At 39.6% G+C, this 18,519-nt stretch overlaps 1 protein-coding gene across 1 annotated transcript; it reads left to right on the forward strand.

Moving 5' to 3' along the window:
• The first annotated feature begins 12,182 nt into the window (after positions 1-12,182).
• Positions 12,183-18,519, forward strand: LOC135479706 (uncharacterized). Its single transcript, XM_064759609.1, has 6 exons — positions 12,183-12,383; positions 14,105-14,271; positions 15,161-15,411; positions 15,683-16,107; positions 16,643-16,921; positions 18,220-18,519. Exons 1-6 carry the CDS (start codon positions 12,183-12,185, stop codon positions 18,517-18,519), a joined length of 1,623 nt encoding a protein of 540 aa, XP_064615679.1.

Consider the following 18,519-nt stretch of genomic DNA (forward strand, 5'->3'; position numbering starts at 1 on the left):
TTTTCGGAGGTTAAAAGTTTGGTCGAAAGTTGTCGTGATCTGTGTCAAGATAAGGACAGCAATCTCTGTGAGGTACGATTGGACAAATGCGCTCCCCAGATTAAACCGGTCCAAGCTTAATTATTCACGTTAACGTCATCCTTGGGTTAGTTAGTTTACAAGTTCCATTCCTTGCTCATTGCGGTGTTGAAACCAGAGATAAGCACTTTATACACAGCAATACCTTCTGAGTAAATCAAAACTGTACATTATAGGTAAATGTCCATGGGAGATATTCTTCTGGGTGCGGTTTCACAAAACTTGCTAAGTTAGATATTGTCTCACCTGAGTGCAACAAGTTAAACTCTTCATTAATATTGTATTATTTTGTTCAACCAAGACAGTTTGGTTTAAACGAAAAAAAAACTTGGAAACAAAAGAAGCTGTGTGAAACCGGGCCCTGAACACATGGAGTTTATTTTTGGAAATTTCTTGTTCACCTATACCGAATATAAAAATTACAGCATGGAGAGTAAAACTAGAGCAGAGACGATAGTGTGATAGACGTACAGCACAGAGTAAAACCAGAGCAGAAACGATAATGTGATACATAGTTGGTAAATGCTCACACAAGACAAGGCATAACCCAAATAATTGAATGAATAAGGAATGAGGCTTAAGGTCACAAGCAGCTAGCAATGAAGGGTAAAGTCTTTAGGACAGCAACGTGTACGTGATTATAGGAGCAGCTAGCAATGAAGGGTAAAGTCTTTAGGATAGTAACGTGTACGTGACTATAGGAGCAGCTAGCAATGAAGGGTAACGTCTTTAGGATAGCAACGTGCACATGATTATAGGAGCAGCTAGCAATGAAGGGTAAAGTCTTTAGGATAGTCACGTGTACGTGATTATAGGAGCAGCTAGCAATGAAGGGTAACGTCTCTAGGATAGCAACGTGCACATGATTATAGGAGCAGCTAGCAATGAAGGGTAACGTCTTTAGGTTAGCAACGTGTACGTGATTATAGGAGCAGCTAGCAATGAAGGGTAACGTCTTTAGGATAGCAACGTGTACGTGATTATAGGAGCAGCTAGCAATGAAAGGTAAAGTCTTTAGGATAGCAAAGTGTACGTGATTATAGGAGCAACTAGCAATGAAGGGTAAAGTCTTTAGGATAGTAACCTGTAGGTGACTATAGGAGCAGCTAGCAATGAAGGGTAACGTCTTTAGGATAGCAACGTGCACATGATTATAGGAGCAGCTAGCAATGAAGGGTAAAGTCTTTAGGATAGCAACGTGTACGTGATTATAGGAGCAGCTAGCAATGAAAGGTAAAGTCTTTAGGATAGCCACGTGTACGTGATTATAGGAGCAGCTAGCAATGAAGGGTAACGTCTTTAGGTTAGCAACGTGTACGTGATGATAGGAGCAGCTAGCAATGAAAGGTAAAGTCTTTAGGATAGCAAGGGTACGTGATTATAGGAGCAGCTAGCAATAAAGGGTAACGTCTTTAGCATAGTAACGATTATAGGAGCAGCTAGCAATGAAAGGTAAAGTCTTTAGGATAGTCACGTGTACGTGATTATAGGAGCAGCTAGCAATGAAGGGAAACGTCTTTAGGATAGCAACGTGTACGTGATTATCGGAGCAGCTAGCAATGAAAGGTAAAGTCTTTAAGATAGCAACGTGCACATGATTATAGGAGCAGCCATCAATGAAGGGTAAGGTCTTTAGGTTAGCAACGTGTACGTGATTATAGGAGCAGCTAGCAATGAAAGGTAAAGTCTTTAAAATAGCAACGTGTACGTGATTATAGGAGCAGCTAGCAATGAAAGGTAAAGTCTTTAGGATAGTCACGTGTACGTGATTATAGGAGCAGCTAGCAATGAAGGGTAACGTCTTTAGAACAGCAACGTGTACGTGATTATCGGAGCAGCTAGCAATGAAAGGTAAAGTCTTTAGGATAGCAAGGGTACGTGATTATAGGAGCAGCTAGTAATGAAGGGGTAACGTCTTTGCATAGCTACATGTATGTAACTACCGAAGCAAGCCGTACTGAAATGATAACGTTTTTGGAATAGTAAGTTGTACGAAAGTTTAAGTGTTATCAGCACTGAAGGGATAACGTCCCTGAGATGGTAATTTGTGCCTATTTTGCTTGAATTAAATATTCAAATTTCTGGATTGTAAGATAGGCATTATAAGCCCTATTTGATAATATACGTCTTCCATAACCTCAATAGGCCAATATTTTTTCCTTTACCACTTGCTTATCTTATGAATTGCGTGTAAATAGCTGATGACGCCTCTCATTTAAAATGGCGGATTTCCCCAATTCCACCAGAAATGGATTAAATTTTTGTAGTGTATAATTCGGTGATTGTGTCTGCTTTCATACTGTAGCTGAACGAAGTACGTGTCGCTCATATAAACCTATGCTATCACAATACTCATGTCTTCACAATGAACAAATGCGTCTGCTATAGTGGTAATGCTTTGTGTCTCTTGGCACAACATATACGTCTGATAAATAGGGTGAGTTTGTCATTGATGTATGTAGGACACATGGGCGATACTAAATGTTGAAAGAGCAGTTTTTTTTAATGATGTATAAAGGGAAAGTATGGACATTCAGTTTATGTTTCAATCGGATGATTCAAATGAATTATCGAATAATAAATAGTTTGTGTCATGGAAAAAACTTGGTAATATTCCAAACCCCGGTGCTATTTTGTATTTTTTTAAACCTCAGGCATTTTCTATATATAAACATAAAAGCTTTTCTTGTAAGCTTCTACTCACGTAAATTGCATACACAATGTCTCCATTTTTCCCATCTGTAATACCATGGGCATTGCACGCACCTGCCAACAGAATAATGGAAATGTAAGAAACCGTTACATTAGAAATGGGTCACCAATATAAGCTGCAGGCAAACTTGTACCGTACAACATAAAAACTTAAAGGATACAAGACACCTTTGCTTTATATTTCTTAACACGGTGTATAGTGTGTGGTTTAACATATAAAATTACCAAAAAGCATCTCGTCTTTCTTCTTGGGGTGTAAAAATTATGGAATGCGACCATGCTTTCATCTATACATTTTCCCTCTAACTGGAACGGCGATTTAAACGACAGTTTTAGTCGAGATTCGTTCCAGATTAATTCGAAAAAGCGACACTCTGACGAGATTTTAACGAGACACCGTCGAGATTCAGTCTTGAATCTCTTGTAAATCTCTTTGGCTTTGGCGACTAAAACTCGCGCCTCTGCTCTAGTTCGCCTGTTCGTTCACTTCTCGACCAGATCTCTTCTGAATAAGTTGATCTCGCGTTCGCAGTATGTTCATCGATGTCATTTCCAAATATTTCGACTCTTGACTCGAAATATGAATAAAACTAAGGGGTTATTAAGAATAAAGATATGGTTCAAAAAATGAAAAAAAGAAAGTTTTATTCTAAATTTTTTTTTGTCATACCTTTCTTCATTTATATTAAAACCATATTCTTCCTTTATATTGCCTTTACATGTATCCTTTTACTTTATTTATGCTTTCTACCTTATGTTGTATGGAAGAGATACATGTAAACAAAACTTTGTTTCTGCTTATTTTTATGCAGAGCGCTTTATTTGTATCGCCCTCTGTGAGTAGCGTTGTATGGAGAGAGATACGCATGCAGAGCGCTCTATTTCTATCGCCCTCTGTGAGTTGCGTTGCAAGGAGTTTTGTGGGGAGCTTTATTTCTGTCAACTTCTGTGTATAATGCATACAGAGATAGACAGAACTCGATCCACTTAATATATCGTATGTTTCATCTAAACTAGACTGCTGTGTAAACTAGGCGATAGGCTTAACACTTGGGAGATTGCGGATATGTCGATGACTGCCGATGTAGCTGACGAATCGTCTACTGAGTATTCCTGCTCACTTGAGCAGTGCTCACAGGGACGCTCAGTCGTTCAGAGTAGGACGGCTTGACAGGACCGGATACCCTGAGTCTTGTTCAGTCGCGGCTTGGGTATAAACTGATCAGTTGTCTGACGCACTCGACGAACTTTTCATTCATCGACTTTATACCGGTTGAAGACGTCAAGCCCGACTTTTCAATGAACACATATCTACACACTTTAACAAAAAAAATCACCTAGCGTTGATAACGTTTGGATTGCTTTCTCTGGCGATTTTGTTACAAACACCGGTGACTTCGACATCTAGCGCTGTGCCTATGTGACAACACCACCCCTGTGTTTTTCACACAAGCCTGTTTCATTATCTGCTGGATTATGAGATGGATATGTATAGCGGATTAATCCTATGCTTTCTGCTCGGAGCTGGCAACGTTTACGGTGTGAGCGAGTCAAGACTACATCTAGATGGTAAGTATCCGGTTCTGTTGACTTACTGTATAATTACTTTCACAATTCCGAATTTTTAGTTGGAGTTATTAAAACGTTTGTGTAGTATCCCGACAACAATGAAAATAGTCCCGTATATAGTTCCGATGTCTGCGCATCGTTAAAGGCGCTCCCATTTAGGAATATTCGCAAAGCACTCTTCAGGTCTAGCCCTTGCTCGCACTTGAAAACCCGGAAGTTTGATTATTTATTTATTTATTTATTTATTTGATTGGTGTTTTACGCCGTACTCAAGAATATTACACTTATACGACGGCGGCCAGCATTATAGTGGGGGGAAACCCACGACCATCCGCGGGTTGCTGTCAGACCTTCCCACGTACGACCGGAGAGGAAGCCAGCATGAGCTGGACTTGAACTTACAGCGACCGCATTGGTGAGAGACTCCTGGTTCATTACGCTGCGCTAGCGCGGTAGCCAAATGAACCACGGAGGCCCCACCGGAAGTTTGATAGTTTCTTATTTACATCGGAGTTGCGATGGCAATGGCATACATTTTTCATATCTCTATGATATTTTGAATTAAGTGAACCATTCACAAATCGCATACATTAGTCAAAATAAAATAAGATCCTACCTGAAGAGTTCGCTTCGACAGCCTGACAATCTGGTTCATTCCGTTGTTACTTTATAGAATGCAAAACAGATTTGTTTGTTTGTAGCATGACATTGCTTTACACATTGTTCCGTCATATCATACACGGCAGTGGCCACTTCTAATTGTACCGTCCGAAAGCTTACATATTTACAACACTAGAGCACCATAAATAAGACACCAGATTTTTTGTGCTAACCCTCTGGAGCACGATAAATAAGATACCAGGATTGTCTCTGTAAGCAGCTGTCTAGAAAAGATAATCAACATAAATATAACAAATTTGGACATGCACGTCAGTATGTACATTCCATTCTTCATCTTTATGTACAGGTGTACTCTTTAAATGTGTACCAAATTGTGTGTATAGGGTGTATAATTTTCTTACACGGCGAGCAACACAAAAACATGCAAAAAAACTGGTACATCTTTGCTTTTGGGAAGTATTCTACATTGGAGAAAAACAGGTGAAAAATAATACATCAAACAAGAAATATCCATTAGGCTATTCGGTTTGTACATGATGCGCCGACACGAGCAAAGGGAACTTTTTGGAAACCTAGAACAGCTTATAACGGTTTCGGAAAGAGGGCTGGCAGGAATATGTTCAGGGCTTATAATCCGAGGTCCATTGATATCGCAGAATGGGTTATGATTGGGGTTACTATGGATAGAGAGAAAACAAAAGAAAACACAAACCGAACATATTCAACACTCTCTATACTTTACCCGTAATGATTTCCATGCTTTTGTATTTCGAATAGCATATTATGTAGTCTTTGTTACTAAAAAATATGTATATGTCTACCGTGTGAATCCTTCGAAATAGAAAATAAATAAATAAATAAGTTAAATTAATAAATAATGGTAGTAATTTCATCAACTTTCACTTGGATTTATCCTCAACTGGCTCAGTGAAACAGCTAACGCGGTAATGCATTGTATTGGAGTAATCTTGAAACCGCATAATTGTGGAGGGAGGATGGTGGTGGTGGTGGTGGGGTGGGGGGGGGGGGGCACTGTGGTCTTTCGTGTACCCCTAACAAAGGGGGATTTTTGTGATGACCTCGAGCTACATGCTACCGCATTAATAAGTAACTGTATCTGTGTTTGTTGGCCATTGTTTGTCTTCTGTACAGCTGGGTCGGGTATCCGTTATACCCTCAATTAATGTACACCCTTTCGTTTATTTATCCCCGAAGGTAGAGAACAATGTGGGTATGGAAACTCGGACCTGTTGACCTTTGCTATGATCTAGCTATTAAAAGATAACCAGATGAGTTTTAGACACAAGTGTTCTTAAGGTCGATGAGTATTTCCTTCGGGAAACTGGGTCTTTGGGTAAATTACTTCAGACGAAAATAAATCGTGTGTCATTTTAGCTTAATGAGGACACGTATCTGCTACAGAAGCAGGATAAACACACACAAATATTCGTAGACTTATGCAGAACATATTGCATATTGTAACTGATTCGGTGTTTGTTTTCTAAATTTTTACACACGCACTTTTCTCCAATACTCATCGGTTACACGTGGAGCTGTCTGCTATTACCTAACGTGGGAAGTTACGATGCTGTTTCCGCGGTACAATTACTAGTTACTAAATGATTTGCAACAATATTATCATGTTATGCGCGTATGCAGTTTTGCAGTGATCTCATAGCTGCTCTAAGTCAATCATCATTACACTCTTTGGTAACGTGACTAGAGTGCTGGAGGTGAAAACAAAGCGAAATAAACCCAGATGAGATTGGCACTTTAATAACAGATTTTCGCATAAAAAATGAAAAATATAGCTTTTAGGTTTCAGATTCTTTGTGGAAAGTAACCAGAATGTATCTAGCTATCAGATGTCATGGTGTCAATGACCTGTAGTTCTTTAAACTTTAACAATGGGCAAATATCGGCATTTCGCCCTTTTAGCTCTGTGTTATTTATCACCTGTTGCTCTTTGCCAGGAACCCAGGAGCTCGAAACTAAGAATTGTAGTCATCGATGTAATACCGCATAGAAAACGGAAAGTTGTATTTATCTTGACCACTATTAAAATGGATTACAAAGTTTTTGGTTACTACTGGTTAATGCGTAGTAGCATCTTCGTGACAACTGGCTCCACCCACGTCAACTTCCCATACCCATGACAACTTCCTTACATTACCCAAGGCGACTGCTGACACCCACGGTAACTTCCTACACCCATGGTAAATGTCTACATAAATGGTAAATGTCTACATCCATGGCAATTACATGGCAATATCACACAACCACTGATCTTCCCACATTCATGGCAACGTTACACTGCAACTACAACTATACCCACGGATGTCAACGAAATTCCAAACATACAGGACAATTCAGCTATTTGTTACATTGAGACGTGGTATCGTGGTATGATGTTTCTTCCACGTGGCGTGTATCAGAATATAATGATTAAACAAATACATAAAAGCTACCTGAAATGGAATTATGCATAATACATAACACTGGCAATTGGTGTTGAACATACATGTATAAACACCCGGAGGGAAATGTGCAAAACAAAGCTGTCCTTTTACAGAAGACAATCGCTAACCTTCATCAGGTTATGATGCTATCAAAGTGACAAACAGTAGCTGCAATACGTTGTGTTTGTGCGAGGCCTTAATGGACTGTGATATCTCACAGACCTCAACATTGCTTTGAAGTAGTCTCAATATTTAATTAGGGTATTTGCTTAATATAATTGCATATTGATTATGTATGAACATCAACCATTCATCATTATTCTTATAAAATACGTACTTGGAGAATGAAGTCATATCAATTGCTATTTTTTCATTATATTGTACCGAGAGTATGTGTACATTTCTAGCTTATCTGTGAGAACGACAGAAAGTTTTAGAGCCCCGAGGAAGTACATAATAATCATACCGCTGGGAGGCTCGTAAAAATTCTGTACTGACCCAATACAAAGGCCTTATCTCACTCTAATGGATAAAATAAATATAAAAAAACTAAAACCGTTTTTATCAGTCCACCGTTTATTGTCACATTCTGCTGCCATTCTGTCTTGTACTGCAGCAAAGCGAAGTACTGATTTTGATTGGCTAAAATTATTTCACAGTTATTATCGTGTTTTATCACACGCACTTAGAAGTGGCTATCATAGTCCTTGGACTACGTGATTGAATCTATTTGATTTATTTATCTTATTAGTGTTTTTACGCCGAACTCAAGAATATTTCACTTAGACGACGGCGGCCAGCATTATGGTGGGTGGAAACCGGGCAGAACCTGAGGGAAACCCACGACCATCCACAGGTTGCTGATGACCTTCCCACTTACGGCCGGAGAGGAAACCAGCATGAGCTGGACTTGAACTCACAGCGACCGCATTGGTGTGATTGAATCCAATCAGTGGTATTACAGAATGCATATGGAAGGTGTCCAAAAAGACATATGACCACAAAGTGATCATTTATAACAGTTGTTATAAATATATAACATATAACAGGAGTTTCATATCCTTCCGTCTTGGTGTATGTAAACAATTGTTTACCGAGATCATCGCATAGTGGTGCATGGTTAAACATCACCATTTAGCCATCTTATAGCATTGAACTGTCTACATCTATATGTGCTTCTGTACCGATCGCGTTATAAATATGTTGAGTTGTAGCTATTTTGGGAAAGTAAATCGTCATATTAGGTTGAGGACCTGGCCATGCTCTTAAAAGTGACAGATTCGTGAAGGTAACTATGCATGCTGCTTACAAAATAAATTCATTTTCTATAAGTGAAGTTTTGTATAAATGCTCTGTGTCTAATATGAAAAGGTCTCTGGTAACCAGAATCTCAAGGCCAGTGTTTGAATGAGGGAGCGGTTCATGCTTAAAGTGGGTGTCAACTCTGATGGATCCGGTTCGGTGCTTTGACCTATATAATACTTCACGTGGAACACTGTAGATCGGACGTTTTTGTATCATTACATGTGGCAGAGAGCGAAGAACTATACTCTAAATCAATAATCATGTAATGTTCATTAATCTTTGAGGAAAATGGAGTTTATATTCATCAGTGGTCAAGACGGAGCTCCGTTGACATGAATGATTGTGCCTTGAGTGTAGAACACTATACATTCTCCACATGATTTTGTAACTGAAAATAATTTTCGGGACGAGTGACGTCAGTCGGTGTGGTTGAAGAGTAGACTGACCTGATTAACTCAAGGTGCTTAATACTACGTCAATTAAGCTTGCTAACTGAACATTAACTTCGGTCGCGTGCTTGTAAAAAAAAAGCCTTAAAATAAAAACAAATCATAAACTTCCACTGTCAGAAAATTGATGTAATGGTATCTTTTTAAAATGTGTGAACACGTTTTCTGTTTTCATATTAGATAAATGTTGATCCTAAATAGTCTCTATGTGTACCTATATACTCTCTTCACACATATACGTATGCGTATCTAGCAGTACGTTTGTACCTATGGAGTATGCTATTCGAAATGTGTTACTGAGCAATACTCAGCGTGTGTACTTACCCATTCGAGGTAAAAGAAATATTTCATTTTTGCCGCTTTAATAATTTTATTTATTTATTTACTTATTTACCTACTTACTTACTTACTTAATTACTTACTTACTTAATTACTTACTTACTTCCTTACTTCCTTACTTACTTACTTATTTGTATTAGAGTTTTACGCCGTACTGAAGAATGTTTCACTTATTCAACGCCGGCCAGCATTATGGTGGGAGGAAACCGGGTAGAACCCGGGGGAACCCAAAACCATCCATAAGTTGCTTGTACACATTCCCACATACGACAGGAGAAGAAGTCAGAACGTATAGTTAAAGGCTCCTTAAATGCCATTTTGCTGCGCTAGCACGCTAATCATTCGGCCACAGAGGCCAGAAATGGTTTATTCATATGATTCATATAAGTCTTGTGAACGAATTAAGTTTGGCTTTTAAAGCCATTAATTTATACACACATACTAAATACACGCCTTTACACATACTGATTTTAATTTTGTCTTTGGTCTGTATATCTAAACATAATCGAACAATTCTGACTTCTGGATTAATTTGTACAGAAATGGAGGAGACATCTCTTTGTATGTATATGTATGTACATGTATGTGTGTACGCATACGAGCGCGCGTCTAGCCACCCTTGTTTTTTGCCACAGAGCCTTAACCTGCACGCAGTCAGTCATCCGATGCTCTATTGTCTCAGGAGATTTATGGCAAAAAGTCACATATCTCATTGTCATATTTATCAGTTTTATCAGGAAAAGCATTCGTATTTATTATCCCGTGTAAAAATCTATAATTAAAGTCTTGTGGATAAACAGAATTAGTAGACTTAAATGACGCAGAAAAGACCCGCTGCCAATTAATATCTGACCTTCCTAGATAATTCACCCATTGGGTGCATTATTTCATTTCTACACTTCCATTATTTATGATATCATAGAAACCACCGCAGCCTTTTCTGTGGCACAAGTTTAATGTATCGAGAAAGCGTTGGTTGACCTGACCATATCTCTAGCTGTTATTGGGCAAGCCAAAAAATTTACATTTTGCTTAAGAACTAGTCCTCAAGTCTTCTGTGTTAGGAGGAGAATTGCCGTCGGTAACTGCCGAAGTGCAGTTCGTACCTTTCCGGTAGCGCTATTCTTCCCAGAAGGTAGCGAACAGTACAGTTCGTTTTCCGCTTGACGATCGGGAAACCGGAATTAGGTTCCGATTTTACACTAACAAACCGGCAGTTTTAACGACTCTCATTGGCTGAGAGGCAACACATCCCCAGCATAAATTACAGGGTGTTAAAGATGGAGGACGCGATGGACTGAGCGATTTATGCCAGCTTTACCGTATCCAGGCTTTACGTGTATGACGAGGAAAAATCGCAAAATTCTGCAACAGGCACCACCAGATAGAAAAAAATCTGCTCTTTTCAGCCCATAGTGACATGTTTTTAAGTTTTCTTCTCCTTTAGGTCTACCATACCCAAGTCCCTCATTTTTGTAATATAGTACCAGTGTTCTTGCGTCCCCAGTTCTGTAATCTAGTACCAGTGTTCTTGCGTCAACATTTCTGTAATCTAGTACCAGTTTTCTTGCGTCCCCATTTCTGTAATCTAGTACCAGTGTTCTTGCGTCCCCATTTTTGTAATCTAGTGCCAGTTTTCTTGCGTCTCCATTTTTGTAATCTAGTACCAGTGTTCTTGCGTCCCCATTTTTGTAATCTAGTACCAGTTTTCTGAGATTTATGCTGTCATTACTGTCATTCCAAATAAATTTAAACATGGTTCTGCTTATATCGTTCATAATTTTTCTTGGTGGGTTTGGTAAAGCTGAAAAAAAGATGTATCAATTTTGACACTGCTAAGGACAACCAGTGTGACTTTGCCTACAAGCATTAAATTTCTCAATCTCCATCTGTGCAAATCTAATTTTATTTCATCGATTTTCCTCACGTAATTTATTTTCCAAATATCCTGCAAATCTGAGGTGGAGAAATTAGTACCAAGTATTGTAAATTCACTGCACCAGTAAAGTTTTATCTCTTTGCATAACTTTATTTGCGAACTTCTCATAGAGCATATCCAAACTGCCTTTGTTTTGTCAGTATTTATTTTTAACCCCGAGTGTCGATAAAATAGGTCTAGGCATTCTAATGAGGTTCTAAGGAATAATTTTGAACCATCAAGGGTTAACCGTCTTTCATCAATATCAGCCATTTGGCTTAACTTAAATTCAGTTCCATTATGAATTATTCCTCTGATAGATTTATTCTCTCGAATCATTTTTCTTAACCCTTTCCCACAAAGTAAAAGTAGGTATGGTGAAATGAGATCACCTTGCCTACATCCACGCGACACCTCGAAAAATGATGAAAAAATACCCGTTTTGAATAATGGAACTGCTCATATCCTTATATAGTACATTAACCCAATTTTGAATCATATCGCGAAAATTTTTTATGAATTTTACGAAAGTTTTTATGACTTCGTTTATAAAGGTCCAGGAAAATTGAATCGGAGGCCTTTTCAAAATCAACATATAATAAAAGTCAGAGGATTTGTTTGTCTTTGGTTTCAAACATCAGATCATATACACTCTATAATTTCATGTGGTTGTATAAGCGGATTTCAGCTTGATCTTGTTCACGACTCACAGATTACAAGACCCACAGCTGCATGCGGTCATGCGAGGAAGGAGAACCAGCGAGAACCTGTGAATATTACTTCACCGTGGAATGGTATTTTGTGCTGACAAAAGCCTGCTACAACTGTCCCTTTAACAAGACGGATTGTTACCGGCCTCACTGCATCTCCGCAGATGGCTTCCCGAGAGCCGTAGTGGTCGTAAACCGCATGCTTCCGGGACCAGCAATTCAGGTAAGATTTCAGGCTCTCCCACTGCGCATGTGTCAGCCGCTGAGCGTAATCGCAGACAGCCGTTCCCGGAAATTATAAAAAAATTCACTTTAAATGTAAGAGTATTCTTACAACTCTGTTTATATAAACCATTAGATAAATGTTTCTCGTAGGAATTCATATCTGGCGACATGTAGCGGTGCATCTTTTAACAGTTACATAACGACGGTTAAGCGAAGCCAAACAAAGCATTGAATGGCAGCTATATGTAGCTTTACGACAGTGGATAGTAGTTACAATTCAAATTGAAACAGCATTTGGCATTTCAGAACCATATTAAGGACAAACCTGCAATAAATAAATAACACAGTTCTCATGGATAACAACGTTTATTATATCATCCCCCATCTATTGTTTTTGATCATGAATCCCTCTTTATTTTCTACATAGTCATCCAACATTGTACATGTTCAACCGGCTTAGAAACGGTTTTAGACTCGAGATCTAAACGCTGCCAACTAATAACCCAAGGAGCTGATACATGACCTGCAATGTGTTATTTAATATTAGAAATAATACTTAAAGGAACAAAGCTTAAAGGATTGTTCGTGATCTGGAAACTACCTCACAGCGATAGGAACCTCTAACAAATCTCCAGACGTAAAGCTGAAAGTTAATCAACGGAAGGAAGATTTGAGGCCAATATATCGTTGGTCTGCATTACGGACTTTTCAACTGTTAACTTCAATTCGGCAGTGTAGCATAACTTCAAGAAACCTTTATACAGCGAATGCAACAAACTGAACTTCTAAAGCTCCTTTCAGATAAATCACTTTAACTTTTAAATGGGACGCAGGTATTCTTCTTAGTTTCTCAGGCCATTCGACCATAGACAGCTCGAAGTTTTCAGTATAATTATTTATAAGTATAGAAATATATTTTATAACAATGCACGTGACCGTGTTTAGGAAGAATTTTGGACATCCTTGTCCTGTTAGAAGTATAACAAGGCCGCATTGCCGTGAAACAGCAGCCACGTTAGGGGATATATGTGCTCACAATCTGACCACAGAGACCGAGTGGTTCACGGAATTAAACCACAGATAAATACTCGTGGTTTCAAACGACTGTCCCCCCACTTTGGTTTGAAGATAAGCCTGTGTGTGTGGTCTGTCCTCAACAGAGGACAAGAGAGAAATCGTGTACTAGTTTGATGAACTATGGGAATCCTTGACTTATGATGACGTCTCGGATACGCAAACGACCGCAAGGCGTTATTGTAATTTATTACTTCCTTAAACATTTCATGCAGTAGCGTAGTTGATTGATTCATTCCCATGATTCGCTCGTAATGACGTATCTAACAGAAAGAAAGAAAAAAAACTAATAGTTATCTCTTCGAGGCGTATTGCTACATGCAAAATAGATTTTGGCTCGTATTTAGATAACAAATAGCTCTACATTGCATAGAAGAATACTTTCCAAAGGTTGTGAGGAAACAAGTGACAAGGAATTGTAGAAAGGAGCTTATCGCCTATTCATTGGACGATAAAGAAATAAATGATGGTCACATACTTGAAATAGTACCTGTCTCTGTGCAGTGTAATGAGTCTGAAATGAATCCATGTATTTTTTGGACTATCAGTTATTTGAGTGATTACTCAAAGAGTCAATCAGCCAAGTAATAAATAAGAGTTAATCAGTCAATCCCATTAACTCACATGACTATTTAACTGTTTCAGGTATGTGAAAACGACGAGATCGTGGTGACGGTTGACAACAAGCTGAACATGGCTGAGGGAACTACTATCCATTGGCACGGCATTCACCAGAAGGGCACCCCTTACAACGACGGTGTGGAAATGTTGACCCAGTGCCCTATTCCCGCACACACCCAATTCCAATACAGGTAGAATAAGAGCCACGCTAGAGGATCAAGGGTCGTTTCCATAGAAATTCGATTTACTGGTTTATATTCTCGGCAAACAATTGTGTACAAATTTGAACAAGTATTCACCGTAAAATTTGTATCACTGTACACAGTGTAGAAGAGTTGCTCAGATTACACAAATTTATACACCACTGCTGGCACGCAAGGTGCACTTTTGGGACAATACTGTATGCTACTCGTGCGAAGTTGACTTATAGATGATATGGTCGATGATCCTAATATTTGTGTTGTGCTATATCTTTCTTCAACCCGTGTTTCTAAGGCTAGTAAGAATGTGTTTACCGTGTAATGGCATTGAAACGAAGATAGTAATTAATTACAATACAGAGTTTAAAGGAATACAACAAAGAAAGGAAAGGTTTAAAATATTTTGTTGAAGCCTTCCTGGTCGATGAGACTATCGGCTTCTGTCTGAAATTAGCCACGGAACTATCCAATTCGAGGTTTATGTAAAGATGATCAACGAGCTTTGGCAGCATCTGTGTGTCAGGTGATATCTGGAGAAGTGCGGTTGTTTTCCAGCCGATTGTGGGGTCGTGGTGGCAATCAGCGTCCGACGACGCTTGTGTGACCGTTTGCGCAGTCCAATGCTTGTGTGACCGTTTGCGTAGTGTAACATTCCTTCAAGACCACTTGGCTTTTACAAATATCATGTGCTGATCTATATTAAAATGCCGAAAGTCATTGGTTTGCGCTGGGCACTCAGGTGTTCCCCACCCTACAAAGGACCGGCTTCATATAAATTAAAAATTCTTATATATATGAGGCTAAGCAACAATCAAATCAATAAATAAATATTATCAAAGCGATTAAAGGACTAAGAAAAAATTGAAATGTTTCAAATCAGGTTTATTGCCGACACACCGGGAACACATTTCTGGCACTCCCACGCCGGATTGCAGAGGTCTGACGGTTATTTCGGGGCTCTGATTGTACGACAGACTCCATCCGCTGACGTCCATTTTGACCGATATGACTACGATTTGTACGAGCATAGCATCCTGATTACCGATTGGCTAACAGAGGTGTCAGTCAACAGGTTCACCCATCATCACCATGACGACGGAGACAACAAACCTAAATCCATGTTGATTAATGGTATGTACATCCCAACTTTTCAGTAAACAATCATTTTATAGTATTTGGCGGGGTGAAATTTTTAACACAGTCACCTGGCCGGAAGACTTGGATTGTTGAATTACAGCATTTTTATCCTGGCCAAATTTACCGCTGATCTAGACAGGTTGTGGAATGAAACGCCCTAAATACCTCTTTTCAAATATTCGGGTGTTATAGTGTCAAAGAAACCGGCAGGCGCTTCTTGTTCTAAGGTAAAATTTTAACGGTTTTTTTCTCTTTTCTGTTACAGGAATGGGTGCTTATCAAGAATTCTTCGACCACACCACAAATCAGACCGTATTCACACCGAAAGCTGAGTTTAAAGTCTCTAAGGGATATCGCTATAGATTTCGAGTTATCAGCAATGGTGTTTTAAACTGTCCCATCCTGTTCTCAATTGACAACCATACACTGGAGGTCATAGCATCGGATGGGGCACCGTTTGAACCGTATACCGTCGATTCCATTGTCGTGTACGCTGGGGAAAGGTTCGACTTCATCCTGACCGCCAACGAGACAGAGGCGAACTACTGGCTTCGGCTGCAGGGATTAGCGGATTGTGGCCCGCAGTTCTCCATGTCAAAACAGACGGCCATTTTGAGATATGATGGAGCTCCAGACGGGGAGGATCCGCAGGGAGAAACGGACTATTTCAGCAATGCAAGGGAGGGTAAAGTGAGTGCAGGGAAATTTTTGAACGATCTGTATCGTTATTCGTGAGTTTCATCACAGGTGGACAGGTGTGAAAAAAATGTTCGACACGTGAGGAATTGTAGGGTTGTTCGAAAATAATGAACCTGCGTGTATTCAACATTAAATCCATCATCTTTACAGTGCTGGATAAGTGACGCCTCCAATAAGTTTACCACCAATAAGTAGCCACGATGCTATAACTACAAAACTTACAGTTTAACCAGTGAACATGGTCATGCAGAAACGATACACAAGAAGACTGGTTCTCTAAATTAGTTCAATTTGACGACAGGAGACGACTTGGTTCCCTTACTATATCATATAGATATATCACCTTGGCATGCAAGTTGATCTATTAGTGAATGAAATCAACCAACACCACCTGTATATAACAATCATATTTTGAAAAAATACATAGCCTTAGAAGTTTATTCACACTTCAAATAAGTCCGGTATACAGACGAGCTATACCTATATACTAACTGATACGCTTATAATATTCCTTGTTTGCTTTCAGCAACTGAACCCGCTGAACACGCGAGAAACAGCAGACATGGTTCCTATCGCCAAGATGAACGCTTCCTTTCCAGATGACGATGTTTCTGGTACACCGGACAAAAAGTTTTTTATCGGCATGGATTTCCACAAAATCGACAACAGATATTTCCACGACTCTAAATATTACCCTGTATACGCCATTGAACGGAAAAAGCATTTATACACCCCACAGTTCAACAAAATCACCATGAAGCTGCCGCCATCACCACCTATCAGCCAGCTTGATGACCTGTCAGAGGTGAGACTCCTACACAGATGTAGCGTTAACAATATACAAGCATGTTCTCAGATTCTAATATACACTGCAGCACGTGTTAAAATTTTGTATATCGAGTCTGTCTAGCTGATGTCAAATAGAATAGTTCCACAATGAAACTCTCATTATGTGCTCTCCTTGCTGAGTGTGGCTCTACTGAGCCTTTTCCAAGTTAGCCTATCTCTCCAGTGTCTCCCAAATGAACCTTTCTCCAATGTTGAACCTTTCTCTCCGCAACATTTCCCTACTGGACATTTCTCCAACATCTCCCAAATGAACCTTTCTCGTCCCACCATCTCCCTGATAAACCTTTCTCTCCCAACATTCCTCTAATGAACCTTTCTCCAGTATTTCTCTATTGAACCTTTCTCTCCCCAACATTTCCCTAATGGACATTTCTCCAGCATCTCCCAAATGAACTATTCTCTTCCCACCATCTCCCTTTGCCCAATGTTTCATTAGTGAACCTTTCATTTGTCTCCCTAGTGGGTCTTTCTCTGCCCAGTGTCTCCCCAGTGAACCTTTCTCTCCCCTTGTCCCTAGTGGGCCTTTCTCTCCCCAATGTTTCCCTAGTGAGCCTTTCTCTCCCCAATGTTTCCCTAGTAGGCCTTTCAACACCCCCCCCCCACCCATCCACCCACCTACCCAGTGTTTCCCTAGTGAATCTTTCTCTGTCCAACGCTTTCTAGCGAACTTTTCGCTCGCCAACGTTTCCCTAGTGAATCTTTCTCTCCCCACCCTTTCTCTAGTGAAACTTTCTCTCCCCAAGTATCTCTTCCCAATGCGTCTCAGGTTAACCTTTCTCTCTCGAACCTTTCCCTGGTAAACCGTTTTCTCCCAAATCCTTCCCTGATGAACCGTTTTCCCTCAAATCTCTCCCTGATAAACCGTTTTCTCTCGAACCTTTCCCTAATGAGCACTTCTCTCTCGATCCTTTCACAGCTAAACCATTCCTTCGCGAAACTTCCCTAGGGAATCGTACCCTGCTCGGCGTTTGCTTAGTAAAACTTTCCTTCGTTAAACTTTCACTAAAGAGCTTTCCAGTCTGTCTTTGTCATATTGTCGTACCTTATGTATTTATCACATCAGTGGAGAAACAAGATATTCACGCGACTGTATAAATGAAATATGATCTTTGTGAATCACGCATGCTAACATTTGGGAGTTGGTCACACGATTCACCACGATTAATGACAAACTTCCACAAGAAGATATAATACATATTTATGTAAGGATCTGACATTAATTATGCATTAATGTTATGTTTCATATTTTTGCAGGACTTAATTTGTAACGAAGACACTGTTACTAAAAACTGCACAGAGGAACATTGTGAATGTGTGCATATATTGCAAGTGAAGCTAAACGATCTAGTAGAAATCATTGTTGTGGACGAAGGCGTGACCTTCAATGCCAATCACCCGATACATTTGCATGGCCACGCCTATAGAGTGGTTGGAATGGACAGGGTGAGTTCTTATGCTTTTATACATCGAGACCATCGTAAGAAAAACAACAAAGATTTCTACACCAACCCTGCCTCGGCCAGTGCGGGAGAAGTCATGTTAGGGAAGGGATAG

This window comes from Liolophura sinensis, chromosome 12 (assembly GCF_032854445.1).
Source record: "Liolophura sinensis isolate JHLJ2023 chromosome 12, CUHK_Ljap_v2, whole genome shotgun sequence".
Lineage (NCBI taxonomy): Eukaryota > Metazoa > Mollusca > Polyplacophora > Chitonida > Chitonidae > Liolophura > Liolophura sinensis.